Below are 25718 nucleotides of genomic sequence, written 5' to 3' on the forward strand. Positions count from 1 at the left end.
TGCTGAGTTTTTGAGATGGTGTCATGAGAAGATGGTGATGTTATCAGACAAATGCCTAGATGCAGAGGAGGAAAGTAGACACTAACTCTACACAGAGGCAGAGTGACCACCAATGACAGTGCAGGTATTGAGTGAGAGTTAGATCCTATTTAGAAGCCTCCAGAAACTAGGAAACTAATGAACACTACAGTAAGCACAAGAAAATGGGCTAATGATGGTATATGATCCGCGAATCTGCTTATCAGTTTTAATTACTTTCCAAGCTGTAGCATGTCTAAAATGATATTCAAGTCTGTCTAATGATTTCTGTACTTGCCTCCAGTGATTAATATTCCAAAAATGGTTTAACTTAGGCAAACCTTCACAAAGATTTCAAATGAACTGACAAACGAGGGCTAACATCTGCACAGTACGTCAATGGAGATACATTCAAAGGGCTATACGTGCTAATATCACAGGGACTTGCAAACTGAGTTTAAAGCCTGTCAAAATATTCGAAAATATACACATGGTTGGGTAGCTAAACTCAGGTCCTACATGAATATAAGCTAAAGTTTTAAGTGTAAATGTCTCCATTGCAAATTTAATTCTCTCTTTTCCCAGACAACGTATTCTCTGGGAAAATAAATGTTTCTTAACAAGAGTGACAGATCCAATCTACCATTTATCTTCAACTTGTATAATTTTAGCCACCATCCTTTTTAAATTAGAGAATGATGCAGTTGAACAAATATCATTGGTTTTATCAACTCTAGAGGGAAATTTACTTGATTTTTCTCTAAGCACGCCCTCTTCTCTTTGCTCCCCCTCACACTTACATGTCACTGGCAATGGAGGAGTTCCGGGACATAGACTTTGGTGAGAGGTCATAATCGCTGTCGGATCGATACAGAAAGGACTCCCGGCGTTGACTGTGGACAAAGTTTGCTTGGAGAATTAGCCCAGATCCCGGGCTGGTCATGGGATCCAAGGGACTCCGTCCAGAAGATGTGCCATTGTCCACATCGAAGCTGTCAATTAAGGAGAAAGAATGACATTGCTGTGAATTGTATGTTAATAGTTTAGTAAAGGGAGACTTCAGTTTAGGAACTGACAATAGGAAAACTTACAGCTGATTCCTGCTGTCAAAAAAAATGGTAATACCAAAATACACAAAAGAAAAAAAACACACTGACTTCATATACTTGTCTTCCTACACCTTTCAGTACCTCTGTTAACTGACCAACTACAAAATATATAGGTCTCTCTGAACTCAATTTCAGTTTAAAGGGAGCCATTCTGCAAAGACTAGCTCTCCTAAGTACACAATCCCTTTTACATAGTAATTCACTAAATATTTGGGTTCAGTTCAACAAGTGCCCATTACATGCCTAATATCCTTGATTCCCCAAACCTGGGCTTCTCCACTCCCACCTACACCTACCCAATCACTAATTTCTATTGTGGCCACTTCCCTCCATCCCCACTGCCAGTATATTAAGTTCAGGATTCCGTCAACTGTCACCTACATTATTATAAGAGCCTTTAAATTAGTCTCTTGAATCCATTTTCCACCTTGTATGATTCTTCTTAAAATGTAAACCTGACTGTGTAATTCATCAGTTCAAAACCTTTCAGTGGCTCACTGTTGTCCTCAAGATAAGGTTCACATGAACCCTTTTCCCAACCTCGATATGTAACACTCTTCCTTCGGGAACTTCACACTCCCCTCAGATTGAACCACCACCTACTTGTATCAGGCTCTCACCACCTAACCTTTTGCTCCCCAATTTCTCAACACTCCAATCTCCTGCCTAATTGTTATTTATCCTTGAGGACTTAGTCTTCATCTGAAATGCTGCCCTGATACCCCAGAGCTTCATGAGATGCCCTTTCTCTGTGTTCCCAAGACTCTTTCCCACTCCCCAGTGATAGCGTTTACAATGAGCTGGAAATAATTACCACTTGATCTCCATTCCTAGACTGTGAGCTCTCTGAGAATGGAGATTCTGGGTGTTCTAAGCACTTCATGGTGGCACTTCAGAAAATTTTTACTAAATGGTTTGAATTAATGATCAAATGAATGAAAGGCATGATGCTTGGCAATACAGGTTTTAGAGTCTGGGGGAAAAAAAGAACCATACATGCCATTCTTAACATCACAGTCTTTATAATCTAGATAAGCTTTCTACAAAGAGCTTTTCTAGTCTAGCATCAACCAGTAGTAAAATAAAGTCAACTCTCATGTGTTCTTATAAGAGGAGGGTGATAGCTCAGGAGAGTTCAGCAAGTATGTGGTTTAAAAACTTGTTGAATGAATAAGTAAACAAATGAATTCAAGTTCAGTTGTTAACAACATTTTCCCCATTAGAACCTTTATCCAAACTATTAACTAGCTAATTTTAAAATATTCTTTTACTTTTTCTACTGGAGTTATTAATAAATAGTGTTATGACCCAAAGGTTGGAGGCCAAACTGGAAGAATTATCCAGGGGCTTGATGTTTCATGAATCACCTATGAATCTATGACCAAGGTAGAACATTGACTCCAAATCAATCTGTCTAGTAGAAAAGAAAAGGAAAAACTCATAATCTAGCTTAGCCAGTCATAAACATGTTTTTCAATTTAAAATTTTCTTAGAATTTTGTCACTTTACAGATATACTCATTTGGTCCTTAAAGGACATTGAGAGATTATCTACTTGAACAGATTCATTTTACAGACAAGGATACCAGCTCCTAGAAAGGTTAATTGACCAAAGTTACTGAGCTACCTGGATTTAATTATCTACTATTCCTGAAGTTCTCCCAGCTGTAATGCATAATCCTGTAAACCACAAAAGTGTGTTAGCAACTGTGACACCCAAACAGGGACATCTGTTTCGTGCGGACAGACACTTCATGCATCTGGGACTTTAACAATCCTGAGGAAGGCCAAAGGGAAGGGATCTCTAATCATTAAAGAGACTTATTCAGGATCTCTGGCAGGCTCTCTTGGATATGCTTAACTCAATAAGCATTTATTAAGTACCTACCATAAGCACATTGAGGTACAAAAATAAAGGAGATGACATTAATCCAAGCTGGGATATCTGAGAAATCTTCATGGAAAAGTAGTATTTAAAGAGGGCTTTTGAAGGCATTCAGTATACAGTTGAAACACATAAAAGACCTCTGCATAGGGAGAGGATAGGGGTGATTTCTGCTCTAAGGAGATAGTCATGGCCGCTCTTCAGCATGAGGAGGTCTTAATGTGAACACATAAAAAATGTTTATGTTGATTCTCCTTCAATATCAAAATGTTCTTACTGTTTTAAAAAATAAAATATGGTATCCTTTTCATGCTATGCAGAAACAGAAATATAGGAGATACAGGAGTACGATTTTTGGCTTAGTTTTTCTCAGTTCAATTGAGGAAATACCAATATTACCCCCAAATCAGAAATTTGCATTTTTTTATTATTATAATCTTTCCAATTAAATTAAGCAAGTCTTGACTTAACAAAAAAAATTCTCCACTATCAGTTTTGGAACAAATAATGATAAGTATCTTAAAATATTTAACATTTTTTGTGGTAGTATTACCTATTAAAACCAAACATTTATTAGTAGGTCATAAAATGCTTGATATGGGAGTATATGGGCTTTGATACTTTTCTTTGCAGGTTGTAATATAACAATTTGTCCACTGGATGGAGATCATTTTCTTGAGGAAAATCTATTGTAAATAAAGGCCAAAACTATCTATTTCATGAAAACAACCTCTTAAATATTATCCAAAAAATAAAACCTCAAAATTTACAGGAAGTGATTACCAAATATTGATGAAAATATATTAGCCTAAGAAATATTAGTATTAGCTTTACAAACAGATTGAGAATGATCTAAAAAATGGTCACTGATTTGTTATTAGACATTTATGCTTACTTAAAAAAATGAGCTCTTTTGTTCAAATATTAGAACTAAGGATCTCCTCTTGGGAGAGATTAGGTTGGGAACACATCAAGGCAGTACTTCATTCAGTGGACAGTAAATTAACTGAGACTTTATTTAGCCTGAAAATATGGATGGATTCAAATAAGCTGCTCATTTTTGAAACATAACTTTATAAACAGTCAATGTCATGGTATTATTAACAAGACAAGAAGATGATGAGGGCTAACCCTAACCTTAGATGTTGGTACCAAAGAGATCAGTTGTGAATTTGCCAAAAACATTCTTTGGCAAACAGTTTGATATAATGAATCCTCTTTTGACTCACTGCCAATTAGATGAAGCCCAAGTATAAGCTTAGCAGAAGTTTGGGAAAGTAAGTATAGATTTGGGGAGAGTAAGAATGTCTGAGTCTAATGATGATGGTGAGAATAATTAATCATAATGATGATAATAATGATAATAAAGCATTTGGAACACTCCAAGCGCTAGGAATTGTGCTGTGTGCTTTATGTATGTTATCTCATTGAATCCCCACAATAACCCTTTGAAGTAGTCACTGTATTTTCTATTTCACCAATGAGGAATCTGAGTCATAAAGAAGTGGCTCTATGTTAAGTCACATGTTCAAGGCCATACAGTTTGTAAGTGGGTTTTAAACTCAAACTGTCTGATTCCAGAGCCTGGGAGAATGGCCCCTGTGTTTCTGTCTCTATTGCAAAGCCTCCCCTTATTCATTATAAAAATAGGGAAACATCTCTTAGCTTCCTCACCAGGATAGAACTTCAAATGTTAACATTCTGAACAATTTATGGGTCAGGTTTGCCAAGGCTAATTCTGGGACTCGGTCTTTATATGACCCCAAATTTTGGAATTTTCCAAATCCTCTGTTTTTCCAGTTTTGAATACAACAGTAAGGTGCAAAAGAGTCTCTGTTGAAACCCTTTTGGTGGGTTTCCTTACAGAGTTTCAGAGTTCATTTGGAATAAGGAGGGATGATGAGTCTGCAGAAGGTCTTAGCAAATGCAACTAAGCGAGATGCTCCATTGTTCCACATGTTTGCTGTCCTTAATGCAGTTCAATGATGTACATGTTCCCTGACAGAGCTGGCTTTTACCAAGAAGGCATTAGTGGAAAAGCAGCAATGCAACTGTGCATGGTCCCCAATGGGGGGCGGTAAAGAGCAATGGCCCCGCCAGCCTGTTGCAATTAGAACTACTGAAGGCTGTGTGCATCTAGCACTACTCAGGACCATTCACTCCACTCAGGACCCTGTAAAAACCAAAGAGAAAACAAGCAAACTGACCAACCAACCAAACTGCTCCCCAGCTCTCTCCACTGTTCCAGATCAGTAGAATTACTGGACTACCTGTCGTGATCCACTTTCCATTCAGCCTCCTCCACTGCTCCCACACTTTGTGTCTACTGACCTGTAATCATCTGTCCGCTTAGGATCATTTCTCATTTTTTTGTTCTGATGCTAGACCCTGCTTCTCTGGCTTACACATTTGGCATCTCTTCTTGCCCACGATGTGGACTCTCTCCTGAGCCATGGTCCTGCTATTCTCCTGGGTGAACAGCTCATGTCATGTCACCTGGCCATCAGGACCTTACACTCAACATTGACCCCCAGTGTGGAGCCTGATGAAGGTGAGACACTTGAGGACTCCAGTGGAGCCGCTGCGGGAAGCCCCGATCAACAGAGGTCCCATTATCAGAGCATCTGTGAAGAGCTCCCACGGGGAAGACCCTGGAGAGAACGAGCAGCTGCTGAACGCTGGAGGGGACCCTGGAAGGCTCTATTCACGTCAGGAGCCTCTGAGAGCTGCTTCCGTTGCTGTGTATTAACAATAGTGCATTGACAACAGAGATCTTCCCGTTGGGAGATGGGGAGATACCAAAAATATTCCAAAGACATTCACTTGGGAATTAGAAAACGTGGTCTAAATTTCATATCTTGGTTCTGCCACCTTCTAGTTGCATGCTCTTGGGCAGTTACTGTACCGTTCTAAGCCCCCATTCGCTGATAAGGATGATTACAGTATCTAGTTCTAGGGCAATTATAAGGCCCTATATAATATTTGGAAAGCATTTAGCACACTGCCTGGCAGCTAGCACATTCCATATACTTAGCAGCTATTGTTATTTTTACTATTATTACCCCTTTTCTTTGAGGGAGACTTTCCATCCAGATTGTTCCTGAGCACACTGCCTTGGGAAGAACCTACAGGGGGAGATGCGAGAGAGAGGGAACTGAGGGCTGGTCAGCCAAACCACCAGAATCAACCTTGGCAATCAATGAGGTGACAGGTGCTGGAGCCAGATTGCTCTTATGGTTTGAGCTGCTTTTACAACTTAGTTGCCGTCTCCACTCCACTCCATCATTCCAGTGTGATAACATCCGGGGAGAGAGTAGAGACTGTTGATTTTTCTCTAGATATTCCTCACCGAGGAGAAAGAACAATTTCCTGCTAGGAACATGGAAGGCATGGAGATCCCAGCAACCTGGGTGGGGCTCCGGCGGAATAGAATGGGCAGAAACAGTCCTGACCTCAGGCCTCCAGCCACTGGGTCTAGCTTGGTACCTGTACTTGAGACACAATGACAGTGTTGTTTATTCTCCTATACCTGACTCTTCTGTGTATATGGTAGCCCATGCTGTTGGCTGTATGATGGAATCCATTTTGGTCATTTACCACTCAGGACGAGGGGGATGGTTTGCCCTCAAGCTTAATGAAGTGTAAGCAGAGTTGGAAAATGATTTCAAAAATATTTTTTCTTTCTCTAATAAGTATTTTACCATTGTTATCAATACCACGAGGCTATGAAACCTGTTTCTAATAAACGCCAGTGATATTTAACATTCAAGGTTTTCCTGCAAGATCAAATACCTTCTCTGGAGTAAAGAAAATAAATACTGCTTCTTCCAATTCCCCATTTTAATATTTACTTTGTTTAGATTATCTATAGAGATGAGACTGTAGAAAAATGCATTTTACAGTGATATGCATAAATGACGATTTTTTCCAATCAATCCCAAAACTGCATCTCAAATTTGAATAGGACACCGTGAGAGGGCATGGTATTTAGCACATTAGTGGATTATAGATGTAAGTGACAGTGTGCATGTTATCTTGCATAATACATATATTTGCATGGAGAATGTAATTTCACCCTTTGTTTTCACAGATGGTTTTTATAAACAAAAGCCTGGCACAAAGGGTAAAGGCATATGCCTATTTATGAGTAAAAATATCAGATGATCTCAAGGAACACACAACATTTGTTTCTGACATGTCCATGACACTCTCAAGTCACAGACGCCAATAAAGAGATTCAAGATGAAAACGACGGTGTGAGTTTGATGTTTGGACTGGAGGCCAGAAGGAACAAGCTGGACTTAATTAGTAGGTTTTTGCCAAACGAGATGGCAAAAGGCTGATTTTTCTAAAAGATTCGATCTAAAATTTAAAAAGTTCAAACTCAGAATTGTTTTACTTGAGGTTTATAGATTATTTCTTTTTAAAATTTATTTTTATTGAAGTATAGTTGATTTACGATGTGTTAATTTCTGCTATACAGCAAAGTGATTCAATTATACATATATACATTCTTTTTTAAAATACTTTTCCATTATGGTTTATCATAGAATACTGAATATAGTTCCCTGTTCTATACAGTAAGACCTTGTTGTTTATCCATTCTATACATAAAAGCTTACATCTGCTAACCCCAACCTTCCATTCTCCATCCCTCCCCCAATACCCTCCCCCTTGGCAACCACAAGTCTGTTCTCTATGTCCATGGTTCTGTTTCTGTTTCATAGATAGGTTCATTTGTGTCACTTTTTAGATTCCACTTATAAGTGACATCATATGGTATTTGTCTTTCTCTTTGAGACTTACTTCACTTAGTATGATAACCTCTAGTGCCATCCATGTTGCTGCAAATGGCATTATTTCATCCTCTTTTATGGCTGAAAATCTGTTAACAAAGGTTCTCAAATGGGTCCTAACAGGGGGCCACAGTGTTGGGAGTTAAAGGCAAAGCCTGCAGTGGCAAAGTGAGGTCCATACTTGCAGTAAATCTCTAAAAATAATAAATGGTTCAAGTCATATATTTAACCTGTATATATGTTGACAATGAAAGTGTCTATTTTCGTAGTTGTTGGTAGACCTTAATATTTCTGAAAATTTCGTCCAGGCTTCACTGTGATTGAGAATAAAATAAGTAAGCATATGTTCCTTTCCTTGACATCCAGTTTTCAGGTGCTGATCTCAAACTAAGAGTATGGAGGGGACGGGAAGAGTAAAGCATAGGTCTCCCGGCTGGGCTGGACGTGAGCATCAGATGCAGTCCTGCAAGGTTTCCCCTGGTTTTATTTTCTTTGTGTGCAAGGAAACTACCAACCTTACCACCAGGCTTTTGCTCTCTGAGACCACGTCTGAGCTCTTTTATTTCCAAAATGCAGTTTTCATCAAACCTTGGCTTCATCAAGCTAAAGCCCAAGAGAGGAAGAGCGTCTTGTTAACAAGGTGGAGGTGCAGATGTTTTTGTGTATATTTATTTCTTCTGTGACACAGAGCAACTAAGATTGCTCTGATAAGCCCACACTGGAACACTGGTAATTAATGGTGTGCCCCCAACTTCTTTATTCTTTATATCGCAGACTGAGTGATCCCACTAAAATGTTAATCAGATCCCTAGGAGTCCCGGCTCAGCATCCTCCAATGCTTTCTATTGCACTCAGAATAAATACTCTGTCCTCACTGGGGCTTAAGGCCCTCCTCAGTGGATTTGGGCCCCTGAGGCCTCTCTGATCCCACCCTGTACCTCTCTCCCTCTGGCTCACTCTGCCTCGGCCTCTTCGTCCCCTGGCTGCTCCTTGAACACATGTGAGCGCTTCCTCCTCAGGGCCTTTGCATTTGTAGTTCCCTCTGCTGGAATATTCTTTACCCCGGTATCAGCTCAATGTCACCTTCACGGTGAGATATTCCCAGGCTACTCTATTAAAAATTGCCACCCTAATCTCCTAGCCTTTCCTAGCTTCCTAGTGAGAGAAACTCTTGTACATTGTTGGTGGGAATGTAAATTGGTACAGCCACTATGGAAAGCAGTGTGGAGGTTCCTCAAGAAATTAAGAATAGAACTACCACATGATCCAGCAATTCCACTTCTGGGTATATAATATCCAAAGGAAATGAAATCACTGTCTGGAAGAGGTATCTGTACCCGCATGTTCATTGCAGCATTATTTACAACAGCCAAGACATGGAAACAACCTAAGTGTCCACTGACCAATGAATGGATAAAGAAAATACGGTACATATGGAATGGATATTATTCAGCTATAAAAAAGAAGGAAATCCTGCTGCTTGTAATAACATGGATGACCCTTGAGGGCAATCACACTAAGTTCAGTAAGTCAGAAAGAGAAAGACAAATACTGTATGATCTCACTTATATACGTAATCTAAAAAAAAAAAAACAAAAAATACCTCATAGATACAGAGAATAGATCAGTGGTTGCCAGGGGTTGGGGAGTAGGGGGTGAGAGAAACAGGTAAAGGTGGTTACAGGGTAGAAACTTCCAGCTATAAGATGATTAAGTTCAGGGATATAACATACAACATGGTGACTATAGTTAACAATACCGTATATTTGAACGTTGCTCAGAGAGTATATATATATATATATATATATTTTTTTTTAAGGATATTTATTTATTTATTCATTTGTTTATGGCTGTGTTGGGTCTTTGTTGCTGCGCTCAGGCTTTCTCAGTCACATTGAGCGGGGGCTACTCTTCCTTGCAGTGCTTGGGCTTCTCACTGCGGTGGCTTCTCTTGTTGCGGAGCATGGGCTTTAGGCGCGTGGGCTTCAGTAGTTGTGGCACATGGGCTCAGTAGTTGTGGCTCACAGGCTCTAGAGGGCAGGCTCAGTAGTTGTGGCACACGGGGTTGGTTGCTCTGTGGCATGTGGGATCGTCCCAGACCAGGGCTCGAACCCATGTCCCCTGCATTGGCAGGCAGATTCTTAACCACTGCGCCACCAGGGAAGCCCCCAAGAGAGTACATTTTTAAAGTTCTCACCACACACACAGAAAGCTGTCACTATGTGAGGTGATGGATGTGTTAAAACCTTATTGTGGTAATCATTTTGCAATATATACATATATAAAATCATTACACTGTACATCTTAAACTTATACAATGTTTTATGACAATGACATCTCAGTAAAACTGGAAAAAAACAAAGTTTCAATAAAAAAATAACTAAATTAAAATTTCCGTCCTAGTTTCCTAGCCTTTTCTAGCCTCCTTTTCTTTTTATTTTTCTCCATAGCATTCATTTACTTATTTTGTTTATCGTACTCTGCTCATTAGTATGTATCTCTATAAGTGTAGGGATTTTTATCCACTTTGTTCATTAACATATGCCCAGCACCTAGACTAGTGCCTGGTACATAGTACTCAATAAATACTTGTATTATGAATACATTAACATCTTTACATGCAACACTAGTTACTATAGCCTGGTTATTATTTACCATGGTTACCTGTGTGGTTCTACTTCAAATGAACTTTATTATTATTATTATTTTATTTCAGCCAGGAATCAGTCACTTTTTAAAAGAAAGAACAAATGAAGTTTGATTAGTTCATTTGAAGAAATCATCTGGAAAAGTGCATAGAATGCTGGGCTGTTAAAAGACATTTTAATAGAATTTATCTTGAACATCCTCCTGTCTGCCCTCCAGTCAGCCATGGAATCAGGGGTGGGATCCTGGTTTCATGGCACGTGAAGGTTATATAATTTTGAGAGTCTGTTTTGAGAAAAATAATACCCCCCAAATTCCTACTTTTGCAAATTTTACAAAATGTATAACTATGTATAGCGACTAGTAAGCCTCCTTTCTAGAACTTAGAATGGGCCCCAGCCAATGGAAGGCTCTAAGCTTGATCGTCATTAGTTTCACAATAAATTTGCATTTGAGGCTGTGATAGAACAGGAAAGGACAGAAAAACAATGGAATGGCTGAAAATGGGAATGTGGTGCCGTATTTTTTCCTAAAAGGTATCTTATTATTTCAGATTAGGTTTTTCCTCATTCTTTTTTTTCTTTATTTTTTCTGATAGCCAAAATTTCCAAAGCATATTCATATTTTTCATAACTTCTCTTGCTATTTGCACATGCTCATTCTTCCAGATGAGTGGAGTATCCACCAGGTAGGATACTGGAGTATCCACCAGGTAGGATACTAGAATCACTTGAAGGTCTGAGATGGATATGCTTTAAACCATATGTCTCCATAGAGATAATGATTTTCTGTTTGAGAGGTGGGTTTTTAAAATGTGGTTCTCAATCTCGTTCCTGGCTATTCATGTATTTAGACTTATTAAGAATTAATTTTCAAATGGCTTAATTGGATGAATAAGAATTATCAAATAATAAATCCTTTTATTATTTAAATGGGGAAAATACCATTTAAATATCATATATTAAGTAGATTAATGTCTAGATAAGTTTAAAATAACTGAAAACAAAAACTGTAATAGTTCTACCAAAATTGCCTTTAAAAATATAACCTAGGGTACAGAAATAGAAAGTGACAATGAGAAGATGGTGGAGTAGGATGTGCTCTCACTCTCTCTTGTGAGAACACCAGAATCACAACTAGCTGCTGCACAATCATCGACAGGAAGACACTGGAACTCACCAAAAAAGATACCCGACATCCAAAGACAAAGGAGAAGCCACAGTGAGACCGTAGGAGGGGCGCAATCACAGTGATATCAAATCCCATAACTGCTGGGTGGGTGACTCACAGACTGGAGAACACTTATACCACAGAAGTCCACCCCATGGAGTGAAGGTTCTAAGTCCCAGGTCAGGCTTCCCAACCTGGGGGTCCAGTAACGGGAGGAGGAATTCCTAGAGAATCAGACTTTGAAGCCTAGTGGGATTTGATTGCAGGACTTTGACAGGACTGGGGGAAACAGAGAATCCACTCTTGGAGGGCACACACAAAGTAGTGTGTGCACTGGGACCCAGGAGAAGGATCAATGACCCCAGTGGAGACTGAACCAGACCTAGCTGCTAGTGTTGGAGGGTCTCCTGCAGAGGCGGGGGGTGGCTGTGGCTCACCGTGGGGACAAGGACACTGGCAGCAGAAGTTCTGGGAAGTACTCCTTGGCATGAGCCCTCCCAGAGTCTGTCATTAGCCCCACCAAAGAGCCCAGGTAGGCTCCAGTGTTGGGTTGCCTCAGGCCAAACAACCAAAAGGGAGGGAACCCAGCCCCACTCATAAGCAGTCCAACAGATTAAAGTTTTACTGAGGTCTGCCCACCAGAGCAACAGTCAGCTTTACTCACCACCAGTCCCTCCCATCAGGAAACTTGCACAAGCCTATTAGATAGCCTCATCCACCAGAGGGCAGACAGCAGAAGCAAGAAGAACTATAATCCTGCAGCCTGTGGAACAAAAACCACATTCACAGAAAGACAGACAAGATGAAAAGGCAGAGGGCTATGTACCAGATGAAGGAACAGATAAAACCCCAGAAAAACAGCTAAATGAAGTGGAGATAGGCAACCTTCCAGAAAAAGAATTCAGAATAATGATAGTGAAGATGATCCATAACCTCGGAAACAGAATGGAGACAAAGATCGAGAAGATGCAAGAAACGTTTAACAAAGACCTAGAAGAATTAAAGAACAAACAAACAGAGATGAACAATACAATAACTGAAATGAAAACTACACTAGAAGGAATCAATAGCAGAATAACTGAGGCAGAAGAACGGATAAGAGACCTGGAAGACAGAATGGTGGAATTCACTGCCGCGGAACAGAATAAAGAAAAAAGAATGAAAAGAAACGAAGACAGCCTAAGAGACCTTTGAGACAAAACTAAATGCAACAACATTCGCATTATAGGAGTCCCAGAAGGAGAAGAGAGAGAGAAAGGACCAGAGAAAATATCTGAAGAGATTATAGCCAAAAACTTCCCGGACATGGGAAAGGAAACAGCCACCCAAGTCCAGGAAGCGCAGCAAGTCCCATACAGGATAAACCCAAGGAGAAACACACCGAGACACATAGTAATCAAATTGGCAAAAATTAAAGACAAAGAAAAATTATTGAAAGCAGAAAGGGAAAAATGACAACATACAAGGGACCTCCCATAAGGTTAACAGCTGATTTCTCAGCAGAAACGCTACAAGCCAGAAGGGAGTGGCATGATATATTTAAAGTGATGAAAGGGAAGAACCTACAACCAAGATTACTCTACCGGCAAGGATCTCATTCAGATTCGATGGAGAAATTAAAGCTTTACAGACAAGCAAAAGCTAAGAGAGTTCAGCACCACCAAACCAGCTCTACAACAAATGCTAAAGGAACTTCTCTAAGTGGGAAACACAAGAGAAGAAAAGAGCCTACAAAAACAACCCAAAACAATTCAGAAAATGGTCATAGGAACATACATATCGATAATTACCTTAAACGTGAATGGATTAAATGCTCCAACCAAAAGACACAAGCTTGCTGAATGGATACAAAAAAAAGACCCATATATATGCTGTATACAAGAGACCCACTTCAGACCTAGGGACACATACAGACTGAAAGTGAGGGGATGGAAAAAGATATTCCATGCAAATGGAAATCAAAAGAAAGATGGAGTAGCAATACTCATATCAGATAAAATAGACTTTAAAATAAAGAATGTTACAAGAGACAAGGAAGGACACTACATAATGATCAAGGGATCAATCCAAGAAGAAGATATAACAATTATAAATATATATGCACCCAACATAGGAGCACCTCCATACATAAGGCAACTGCTAACAGCTATAAAAGAGGAAATCGACAGTAACACAATAATAGTGGGGGACTTTAACACCTCACTTACACCAATTGGACAGATCATCCAAAATGAAAATAAATAAGGAAACAGAAGCTTTAAATGACACAATGGACCAGATAGATTTAATTGATATTTATACGACATTCCATCCAAAAACAGCAGATTACACTTTCTTCTCAAGTGCGCATGGAACATTCTCCAGGATAGATCACATCTTGGGTCACAAATCAAGTCTCAGTAAATTTAAGAAAACTGAAATCATATCAAGCATCTTTTCTGACCACAACGCTATGAGATTAGAAATGAATTACAGGGAAAAAAACGTAAAAAACACAAACACATGGAGGCTAAACAATGCGTTACTAAATAACCATGAGATCACTGAAGAAATCAAAGAGGAAATCAAAAAATACCTAGAGACAAATGACAATGAAAACCCAACGATCCAAAACCTATGGGATGCAGCAAAAGCAGTTCTAAGAGGGAAGTTTATAGCTATAAAGCTTACCTCAAGAAACAAGAAACATCTCAAATAAACAATCTAACCTTACACCTAAAGGAACTAGGGGAAGAAGATTAAACAAAACCCAAAGTTGGCAGAAGGAAAGAAATCATAAAGATCAGAGCAGAAATAAATGAAATAGAAACAAAGAAAACAATAGCAAAGATCAATAAAACTACAAGCTGGGTCTTTGAGAAGATAAACAAAATTGATAAACCATAAGCCAGACTCATCAAGAAAAAGAGGGAGAGGACTCAAATCCATAAAATTAGAAATGAAAAAGGAGAAGTTACAACAGACACCGCAGAAATACAGAGCATCCGAAGAGACTACTACAAGCAACTCTATGCCAATAAAATGGACAACCTGGAAGAAATGGACAAATCCTTAGAAAGGTATAACCTTCCAAGACTGAACCAGGAAGAAATAGAAAATATGAACAGACCAATCACAAGTAATGAAATTGAAACTGTGATTAAAAATCTTCCAACAAACAAAAGTCCAGGACCAGATGGCTTCACAGGTGAATTCTATCAAACATTTAGAGAAGAGCTAACACCCATCCTTCTCAAACTCTTCCAAAAAAATTGCAGAGGAAGGAACACTCCCAAACTCATTCTATGAGGCCACCATCACCCTGATACCAAAACCAGACAAAGATACTACAAAAAAAAAGAAAACTACAGATCAATATCACTGATGAATATAGATGCAAAAATCCGCAACAAAATACTAGCAAACAGTAGCCAGCAACACATTAAAAGGATCATACACCATGATCAAGTGGGATTTATCCCAGGGATGCAAGGATTCTTCAATATATGCAAATCAATCAATGGGATACACCATATTAACAAACTGAAGGATAAAAACCATATGATCATCTCAATAGATGCAGAAAAAGCTTTTGACAACATTCAACACCCATTTATGATAAAAACTCTCCAGAAAGTGGGCATAGAGGGAACTTTCCTCCACATAATAAAGGCCATATACGACAAACCCACAGCAAACATCATTCTCAATGGTGAAAAACTGAAAGCATTTCCTCTAAGACCAGGAACAAGACAAGGATGTCCACTCTCACCACTGTTATTCAACATAGTTTTGGAAGTCCTAGCCTTGGCAATCAGAGAAGAAAAAGAAATAAAAGGAATACAAATTGGAAAAGAAGAAGTAAAACTGTCACTGTTTGCAGATGACATTATACTATACATAGAGAATCCTAAAAATGCCACCAGAAAATTATTAGAGCTAATCAATGAATTTGGTAAAGTTGCAGGATACAAAATTAATGCACAGAAATCTCTTGCATTCCTATACACTAACAACGAAAGATCAGAAGGAGAAATTTAGGAAACACTCCCATTTACCATTCCAACAAAAAGAATAAAATACCAGGAATACACCTACCTAAGGAGGTAAAAGACCTGTACTCAGAAAACTGTAAGACACTGATGAAAGAAATCAAAGATGACACAGATGGAGAGATATACAATGTTCTTGGATTGGAAGAATCAATATTGTGAAAATGACTATACTACCCAAAGCAATCTACAGATTCAATGCAATCCCTATCAAATTACCAATGGCATTTTTTACAGAACTACAACAAAAAATCTTAAAATGTGTATGGAGACACAAAAGACCCCGAATAGCCAAAGCAGTCTTGAGGGAAAAAAACTGAGCTGGAGGAATCAGACTCCCTGACTTCAGACTATACTACAAAGCTACAGTAATCAAGACAGTATGGTACTGGCACAAAAACAGAAATATAGATCAATGGAACAAGATAGAAAGCCCAGAGATAAACCCACGCACCTATGGTCAACTAATCTATGACAAAGGAGGCAAGAATATACAATGGAGAAAAGACAGCCTCTTCAATAAGTGGTGCTGGGAAAACTGGACAGCTACATGTAAAAGAATGAAATTAGAACACTCCCTAACACCATACACAAAAATAAGCTCAAAATGGATTCGAGACCTAAATGTAAGACCAGACACTATAGAACTCTTAGAGGAAAACCTAGGAAGAACACTCTTTGACATAAAGCACAGCAAGCCCTTTGTTGATCCACCTCCTAGAGTAATGGAAATAAAAACAAAAATAAACAAATAGGACCTAATGAAACTTAAAAGCTTTTGCACAGCAAAGGAAACCATAAACAAGACGAAAAGACAACCCTCAGGATGGGAGAAAATATTTGCAAACGAATCAACGGACAAAGGTATAATCTCCAAAATATATACACAGCTCATGCAGCTCAATATTAAAGAAACAAAAAATCCAATCCAAAAATGGGCAGAAGACTTAAACAGACATTTCTCCAAAGAAGACATACAGATGGTCAAGAAAGACATGAAAAGCTGCTCAACATCACTAATTATTAGAGAAATACAAATCAAAACTACAGTGAGGTATCACCTCACACCAGTTAGAATGGGCATCATCAGAAAATCTACAAACAACAAATGCTGGAGAGGCTGTGGAGAAAAGGAAACCCTCTTGCACTGTTGGTGGGAATGTAAACTGATACAGCCGCTAGGGAGAACAGTATGGAGGTTCCTTAAAAAACTAGAAATAGAATTACCATATGATCCAGCAATCCCACTACTGGGCATATACCCAGAGAAAACCATAATTCAAAAAGACACATGCACCCCAATGTTGCAGCACTATTTACAATAGCCAGGTCATGGAAGCAACCTAAATGCCCATCGACAGATGAATGGATAAAGAAGTTGTGGTACACATATACAATGGAATATTACTCAGCCATAAAAAGGAACGAAATTGGGTCATTTGTTGAGACGTGGATGGATCTAGAGACTGTCATACAGAGTGAAGTAAGTCAGAAAGAGAAAAACAAATATGGTATATTAACGCATGTATGTGGAACCTAGAAAAATGGTACAGATGAGCCGGCTTGCAGGGCAGAAGTTGAGACACAGAGGTAGAGAACAAACGTATGGACACCAAGGGGGGAAAGCTGCGGGGCAATGGGGGTGGTGGTGGGATGAATTGGGAGATTGGGATTGACACGTATACACTGATGTGTATAAAATTGATGACTAATAAGAACCTGCTGTATAAAAAAATAAATAAAATTAAATTAAAAATTATATATATATATAACCTAGGACTTCCCTCGTGGCGCAGTGGTTAAGAGTCCGCCTGCCAATGCAGGGGACATGGGTTCGAGCCCTGGTCCGGGAAGATCCCACATGCCGCGGAGCAACGAAGCCCGTGCGCCACAACTACTGAGCCTGCACTCTAGATCCTGCGTGCCACAACTACTGAAGTGTGCGTGCCTAGAGCCCGTGCTCCACAGCAAGAGACCCGCAATGAGAAGCCCCTGCACTGCAACGAAGAGTAGCCCCTGCTCGCCGCAACTAGAGAAAGCTCGCGTGCAGCAGTGAAGACCCAACACAGCCAAAAATAAATAAATAAATTAATTAATTTAAAAAAGTATGTAATCTAAATCTGATTCTTTTCCACTACTGAATATGAAAACTTATACACCATGTTTTTCTCTAGGTGTGGACTCTCCCTCAAACAGGTCAGGAAACAATTCACCAAGCCATACTATTAAATCTATTTTGGAGAAATGATATCACTCAGTTTCCAACCTCAGTGATCCAAACAGATGGGTTTTTCCATTTTAATGGAAGTGGAACAAACAGAGAAGGGCTTCAGAGAGCAGTGTGGCCTGAATTAGATACCATTTCTTCAATTCTACCAGGGTAAAGCAATTGTAGGAATGTTGTCCTATGATGGTCATAAACAAAAACACTCTTTCACAATTCTTTAAAAATATACCACAGAGAATAAGAACAAAGATGTAAATGCCCACACCAAACTGCCTACGTATCACTCTGTTATAGGACCATTGATATTTGCTTTCCTTTGTGATTTCTTATACTGGATGTGCTTGCAAATGATCCTTCAAATGTTTTAAGACATTGGGATGGACTGTCGAAGAGCTGTGGGGTCGACCCACTTCAGTAATGATTTTGAAGAGTAAAGATATTTTTTATATTCCCTTGAAATGGTTTTATATGTAATCCTGACTAAAGACAAAACGATCTTGGAAAAGCACAGAATTCGATAATCAGGATCGTGAATGTGGCAACTTATGCTTGCCGTCTGCTAAATTCCATTCTCTGCTTACTCCTAGGCAGACAAGAAGTGCTGGTTTCTAGGCTTCTCTTGCAATTAGATGTGGTCACGTAACTGGATGTGAGCAGAAATCCCGCACGCCACTTCCAGGACTGGCTCATAACTCCTCCCACATGCCTGGCTGTGTGCTCTTTCTCCTTCTGCCAGCTGGATGCCGAAGGTTCTGCAGCCACGAAGGATGGTGGGAACGCAAGATGGAAGGATCCTGGTCCCCAACTGACAACAAGGAGGAGAGCTGCCCTGTCTTCCTGAACACCACCTTAGATAGTTACTTGTTGAAAAATGAACTCACTTTTTAAAAAACACTCCGTTTTGGGGGGTTTATTTGTTTTCACAATAACATCTAACGCACTACATTACACCAAAATAAGTTGGCAGTACTGAAAGCGTATTAAACTGTCAACATTCACATGCTATCTACCTCTGGACTAAAAAAAAAAAAAAAAAGTGCCCCATAGAGGCCCAAGTGAAACCCACTGCCTCTTTAATTCGACCGTCTTCACACTTGGTTGAGATTCCCCCCACACCCCGCCATCTTCGTTGGTCGCACTTATTTTCATGAAGACATTTCTTATCATCCAGTGCTGAAGTAGTGTTAGAGAATAAGTTTGTAACCATTACACACAGTGGTGGCTGTTCTGTAAAGAGTGAAAGCCAGCCTGGTTCTCTTCTTCCTTGATGACAATCAGGAAAGCTAGAAAGGACCAGCAGAACATCAGTTTGTCTCCGGATCACAGAAGAGATACAGGACAAGGAGTTGCCTTTCCCCGGGATTTGGATCCATGCTCCACTGGAGTCAATGAGGTCTCAGAAACACCGGCTCAAACTAGGCTTGCCTTGCTTAGAATGGGATTCCAGACCAAAATGACATTCTGAATGTGTACATTTTGAAGAGTACAGCCAGAGACTACAAAAAAATTCTAGAAATATTTCATAGCTTAGCCAAATCTAGAATAGAACCACTCTTCACTGTTTTCTACCTCATTTGAAATAGAATCAGATCTGAGTTGATTCTCCAGACTGGGAATGATGATGTAAGTTGAATCAGATGCCTAAAGCCATCCTTCCTGTTCTGAACTCATAGACTAAATGCCCTTCTAGCGCCAGATAGGTTTTTCTAGAAGGAGGAAAGGAAGTTACCTGGGACATTCTCTGGGCTGTATGGCTTCTAAACTAATGGAGTACTGTCTAGTTTGGGCTTCCTTCCCTTCACTGAGTGTCAATGTATTTCTGGTATGAAAAATATTTCATTGTCACCCTAGAGATCAAACTCAAGTGATCAATACATACCGAAGGTGATGAAGTAGGTACAGAAACGAGTCTATCGATTCCGCAGATATTCATCAACCGCCTAGTACTGCCAGATACCACGGAAGAAATGGAGTGCTCTGAGAAGGAAAAAGGACTGTAGTAGGTGCACTGAACTTCTGCTCCTAAATTGAGACTTTTTTCCTTCAGGACAACCAAACTCCTAGTGAGACTGTTCATAAGTCCTACTGACTTGCCAAGTCCATAGCTAAGAAAAATGCATGGCTGTCACTGCCGACCTCCTTTGCTTTGACATTAACTATGTTTTTTTAAAAAGTCAAGTTTTACTTCTTTAGCCATAAAAATTCCTTTCATTTTTATGCAATGATAGATCCCAAATATTTAGATATAATCATCCATTTGTGCCAACTGGCCTCTTTTCTGGATGGATTCTGATATTCAACTGTGTATATTTAGTCTTTCTTTTTCCTTTTTGGTAGAATTTATATTCCTTTTAAAAAATGATTTATGCTTTTTTAATGAGGAGTCCAAAATGGTACATGGAGCTCTAAGTACAGTGTAAACGAGGCCATTTGTAATGGGACAACCTTTCAATCTAGCAAAAGTTTCTCTAACTGTCTATAGATGGTCATGCCAGAATCCTCAGATATATTATTTCCTAATAGGAACTGTAATTGTTTTGATTCCCGGCATGTAAAATATTTAGTACTTCATTGTACCACCATTGTGTAAATATGTAAATAAACCTTAATCTCCAGCCTGCCTATACAAAATCAGTACCACTGGTAGATAATCTAATTTAAAATGTGTTTACCTTCACAGAATAGATATCTTATAAAATAAATCCTATTCTTTTGCATACGTCAAGCTACTAAGAGAGTCTAAAAAAGAATAGATGTCAGTTGTTTAAACTTATGTTGGAAGAAAAAAACCCAAACGTGATTACATACTTTGCTGATCTTTAAAATTTAATTTTGACCAAATTTTGAAAATAGGCCTAGAGATGCCTATACTTCTCGAAATCCAAATCGGAGTTTTTATAAGCATTCATTCAGTTGAGGGTTTTTTGTTTTTTTATTATTTTATTATTTTTTTATTTTTTTATTTTTTGCTTTTTTCCCTACCTTTAGAACTTAAAAAAATCTTAACATGTGATTTTTTTATACTTCTTTTTCTTTTCCTGTAAAGTTTAGACCTAGAAATTAAATTTGAGAAGAGGAAAAAAATCCATACCACATCTATGCTTATTCTGTTCTTGGTTTCCTTGTACACACCTGTCCTTTAAACTTGCAATGTAATTATGAGTTTGAATACTATGTTTGCCACTAATCCCACTAACGTACTTGGGCCCCCAGGCCACATGGAAATAATCTCTCAGGATGCCACAGATGCTTTAGCCATTTGCCATGGCCCTGAGCTCCATCTGTGGGTCTTGATGACCTGTACTATGATGACCCTTCCTGGGGAAACAAAAGAATTTCTCCCAAAGGCCCCTCCCTAACTGTGCCTCTCCTCTGTAGTCCCACATTGTTTTCTAAAGCCCTTTCACTGTCAGGGTTCAGTGGAATTCACACAGTGACCCCGGGCAATGGCAGTGGGGGTGAGGGCTGTGGATGTTTATCCTCATTTGCGAAATGAAAACTGAGGCTCAGGAAGGAGGGCAATGGTTTATTCGGAGTCTCATTGATTTCAGTGACTGGATTATGACTTAAAACAAAATACTCTGATCTTTGGACTAAAGATTTAAATGGAGGATTGTACCACTGGATTTGTTTTAATTTCATAAAGCTTGAAACATAGACAAATTCTTATTTTATTGTCCCCTATTTGAGATATTATCTAGCTGCCTTGAGCATAACCTTCAAAATCTTTGTGTAGAACATGACATTTTGCTGAAATGAATGGATATGTTTACATGTCTCTAAGTAATAGTATGACAAAAACTTGAAAGGAATTAAAGTAAGGGTCCTCCACTCTGGTAACTTTGCTAATCACCCTGACCACATTGTAATGCCTTGAATGTTTGGTAAATGTTTAATAATAATTGGGGGAAGACGTAGCAAACAACCATGTGGTTAAAATTAATTAAATACAATACAGACCAGTTTTGCAAGACAAAGGGGTTCTAATTTCATACTAGCAGGAGTATATGACAAAAAAGAAATGTATTTCTCTCTAGCATAAAGGTAAGAACTGACCCTGGGCTACAGTACTGGGTTGGGAATTGGGAACCCCAAGTTTGAGTTCTAACACTGTTACTGACTAGTTGTGACATTGGCAAACCGCTTGACTTTTCTGGGATTTAGTAATTTTATCAATAAAATAAAAAGGTTGACTACCAGTTGCTCTCAATTATTGGTCTGGATACCACTTCAGACAGACTTCTAATCATACAGATTCTTAGGTCTCCTTCTGGATACTCTGAGTCAGTAGATCTAGGGTTGGACCCAGAAATATGTATTTTTAAAAAGCTGTCCAGGCGATTTGATGTCTTGGCAAGTTAGGAAGACCAGATTTGTCTCCAAGACCTCTTCCAGCTTTAACATTCCTGATTTCAGCTGCACAGCACTGAACTCAGCTTGTATTCCTGGACTCCACCCTCACTCGTGAGGCAGGGTATCCAGAGCCAGTGCTGTTCTCAACCCAACTGTCATATCAGCTTCCTAGGTGGTGTCCTGCCCACAGGTCTGCTGTGTTACTCCATTCTCTACACTGCTGTTGGGATTTTGTGCATAGTTGAATGAAAGGAAGAAAGAAGGGAAGAAGGGAAGCGGGGTAGAGAAGGAAGGAGGGAGGTAAAGACAGGGGCCAGAGATAACGTGGTGTGGTGGGAAAGTGTGATTATGTTACTTCCTTGGATAACCACTCTTGCCTATAAAACTAGATTAAAATTCTTTGTCATGGCATTTGAATTACTTTAAAATCTGGTCCCAACTCCCTCCCAAACCTCATCTCTGGTCCCTCCAAAGATACTTTTGCTCATGCTGTACTCAATATCCAGAGTACATTTTACTGATGACGAAGTTTTATGGGAGCCCCACCTATTTCTACCCATGCAATCTTTCTTATTCTTCAAAGCTCCACATGGACTAACCAATGTCTAATATGCCTCCAATTCTTGCTCCTGCAATTCCAAACAACTTACTCAGGTCCTCAATAAAGCATCATTTTGGAGTACTGCAACAGGCTTCAGAAACATCTTTCCACTTATCAGCTGCCCCTCCCCAGGTATTCGAGGTTGGGAGGCTACCTACATACCACTTCCTTTAATTATCATAATAAAAATAAGATTTACATGGTGCTTTATTTTTTACCAAATGCTTTTTATATCTATTATTTCATTTGCTCTTGATAACACTTCTATGAGATACATATTATTGTCACTCCCTATTCTATAGATGATGAAACTGCAGCTCAGAAAAATTTAATAACTTGCTGATTAATGACAGAGCTGAGATTTGAATCTAGATCCTGTGAACTTAAATCTTGTGCTTCCCCTATACTGCCTACCAAGGCATTAGCAAATAGCAGGTACTCAGTAAATGCACATTAAATGATTGAGTGCATGAATGACAGGGGAGAGGAGGCATCATGGCACAGTGGGAAAATAACTGTCTTTGATGACAGAGAAACCTGTTTGTATCTTGAATTCACCACTTGCTGGTTGGACAACGTTGAACAACTTAATCTGCCTGAGCTTCTCTTTCCTCATCTATCGCATGAAGAAATAATACTGTGTGTGTGTGTGTGTGTGTGTGTGTGTGTGAGTTCCATCGTATAAAATTTGTAAATGCACCCTTCCAGTGCATGCACAGAATGCACAGAGCAAGTATTCATTATATGCTGGCTTTTCACTCGGCGTGAGAGGCATTCACTCTGTTGGTTGTGCCTGACTTCTGTGCACATGTCTACCTGTGGTGGGTATGTTTGTTCCTGAGAATTTAACCTCTCATCTTCAGGGAAAAACATAAAAAGGCACTACATCCTGGTGGTTAAGAACACATGTGGCATATATATACACAATGGAATATTAGTCAACCATAAAAAAGAATGAAATAATACCACTTGCAGCAACATGGATGGACCTAGAGATTAATTATCATACTAAGTGAAGTAAGTCAGACAAAGACAAATATCATATGATATAAAATATCTAAACATATGATACATATGAACTTATATACAAAACAGACATAGACCCACAGACACAGAAAACAAGCTTATGGTTACCAAAGGGGAAATGAAGGAGGGAAGGATAAATTAGGAGTTTGGGATTAACAGATAAATACTACTACATATCAAATAGATAACTAACAAGGACTTACTATATAGCACAGGGAACTCTACTCAGTATTTTGTAATAACCTATAAGGGAAAAGAATCTGATTCAGAAAAAAGAATCTGAATCACTTTGCTGTACACTTGAAACTAGCACAACATTGTAAATCAACTATACTTCAATAAAAAAATAATTTAATTTAATTTAATTAAAAAATAAAGAACGCATGATCTAGGCTGTCTGGGTTCAAAACCTGACTCTCTCTCTCTTATTAGCCATGCGAACTTGGCTGTTACTCAACCTCTCCATGCCTCACTTTCCTCTTCCATGAAATGGAAAAAATAGCATTTAGCATAGTAGCTGGCATGTGCTCAGTACTATGTAATTGCTTGCTCTTTCCTGTGTTGGGAGGCACTATGCTAATCACAAGCAGAGAATACTTGGCCTTTGTGCTTCTCAACCAAATGTATTGGTAACTCCTGTAAAACAGGAACAAAAGGAACACTGTAACCTTGTCATTTCTGTTTGGATTAGTAGATAATGGTAATTAGATGAGCATCTGGACAACACGTGAGAACTCACGTATCTATAGAAAAAAGAAATGGGAGTGTGCATTTTGTATTTAAACACAATGAGATATCCGTTCTCATGGATTTATGAATGGAGTAGGAAGAAAAGTCCTTTGAGCTTCGTGGAACAGCTCCAGTTACTGCCTTTGATGCTGTCATCTGACATGACTGAATCTACCTCTTTTTTCCCTGCCCCACCACCAAACAGAAAGAACTGAAAGGACAAAAAGGGTGCCATGCCTTAGAAAGTGTTTCCCGGAGTCAGAGTTATTCCCTTTGAACACTGTGTCACAGTCTCTATTTCACCTGAAAAATCTCAGACACGTTTCACCATAGTTAAAAATTGTAATAATAAAAGTACACGCTACCGGTAATGCCAAAATATATCAAGCAGGATATAATCATCTCTTCCATTCTCCAGCCTTGTATATAGTGGGAAGGAAGAGCAAAGATATTTTTGACTATAAGATGGTAAGTAATGTGAGATCTGTGTCCTTGGGAACCACAAGAAACCTGCGCTATTTATTGCACAGAGATAATCTTTGGAACGGTGAGGATTAAGTTGCTTCCGGAAGGCCAGGTACTCCTGTTACCAAAATAAACACTGCTTTAAGCAACAGCAAACAAGAGAGAGGAACCACAGAAGTAGGGTTTTCCCATCCTTGCTGGAGTTCTGTTTGGTAAAGTAAAATAGGCAAACAATTTTGGGAGCCCAGTATTAAATCTACCATCAGTGCTGTAACTGTTATGTGTTGCTCTACTGATACTTTCTCCTGGATGCTTCAAACTTTGGCTGATGTCCCTAGAAGACAGTGTGGTCTCCAACATCTTTCAAAGCTGATAACACTGATTACTCTGATGACATGGCTCCCACACTGGAGACCTGACTATCTGTCAAGCTTTTCTTAACCCTGTTCTCTGCCATTGCATCCCTGACAGAATTAGAGCTGATGTCCTAGCAGCTCCCAAAGGCAAGCCCTCCCAGACAGTCCTCAAGTGGGAGATTCACTGTCCCTTACTGCCCCTGTTCTATAGACCTTTTAAGGATAGCACAATAATAACAATAGACAATAACAATAGAGAATAGAGTATTCTCAGCATTTTAGATCCATTGTCTCATTTGATTTCTGT

General features: G+C 39.1%; 1 protein-coding gene across 10 annotated transcripts in view; it reads right to left on the bottom strand.

The window, feature by feature from the left end:
• PDE4D (phosphodiesterase 4D) overlaps nucleotides 1-25718 on the bottom strand; it is a 1110708-nt gene that overhangs the window by 220361 nt on the left and 864629 nt on the right. For all 10 annotated transcript variants that reach the window (XM_036845542.1, XM_036845544.1, XM_036845541.1 and 7 more), the window contains one exon: nucleotides 819-1010. In XM_036845542.1, coding sequence (XP_036701437.1) covers nucleotides 819-1010 — 192 coding nt within the window. The remainder of the gene's footprint in view (nucleotides 1-818; nucleotides 1011-25718) is intronic.

Source organism: Balaenoptera musculus, chromosome 3, assembly GCF_009873245.2.
Source record: "Balaenoptera musculus isolate JJ_BM4_2016_0621 chromosome 3, mBalMus1.pri.v3, whole genome shotgun sequence".
NCBI classification, from domain to species: domain Eukaryota; kingdom Metazoa; phylum Chordata; class Mammalia; order Artiodactyla; family Balaenopteridae; genus Balaenoptera; species Balaenoptera musculus.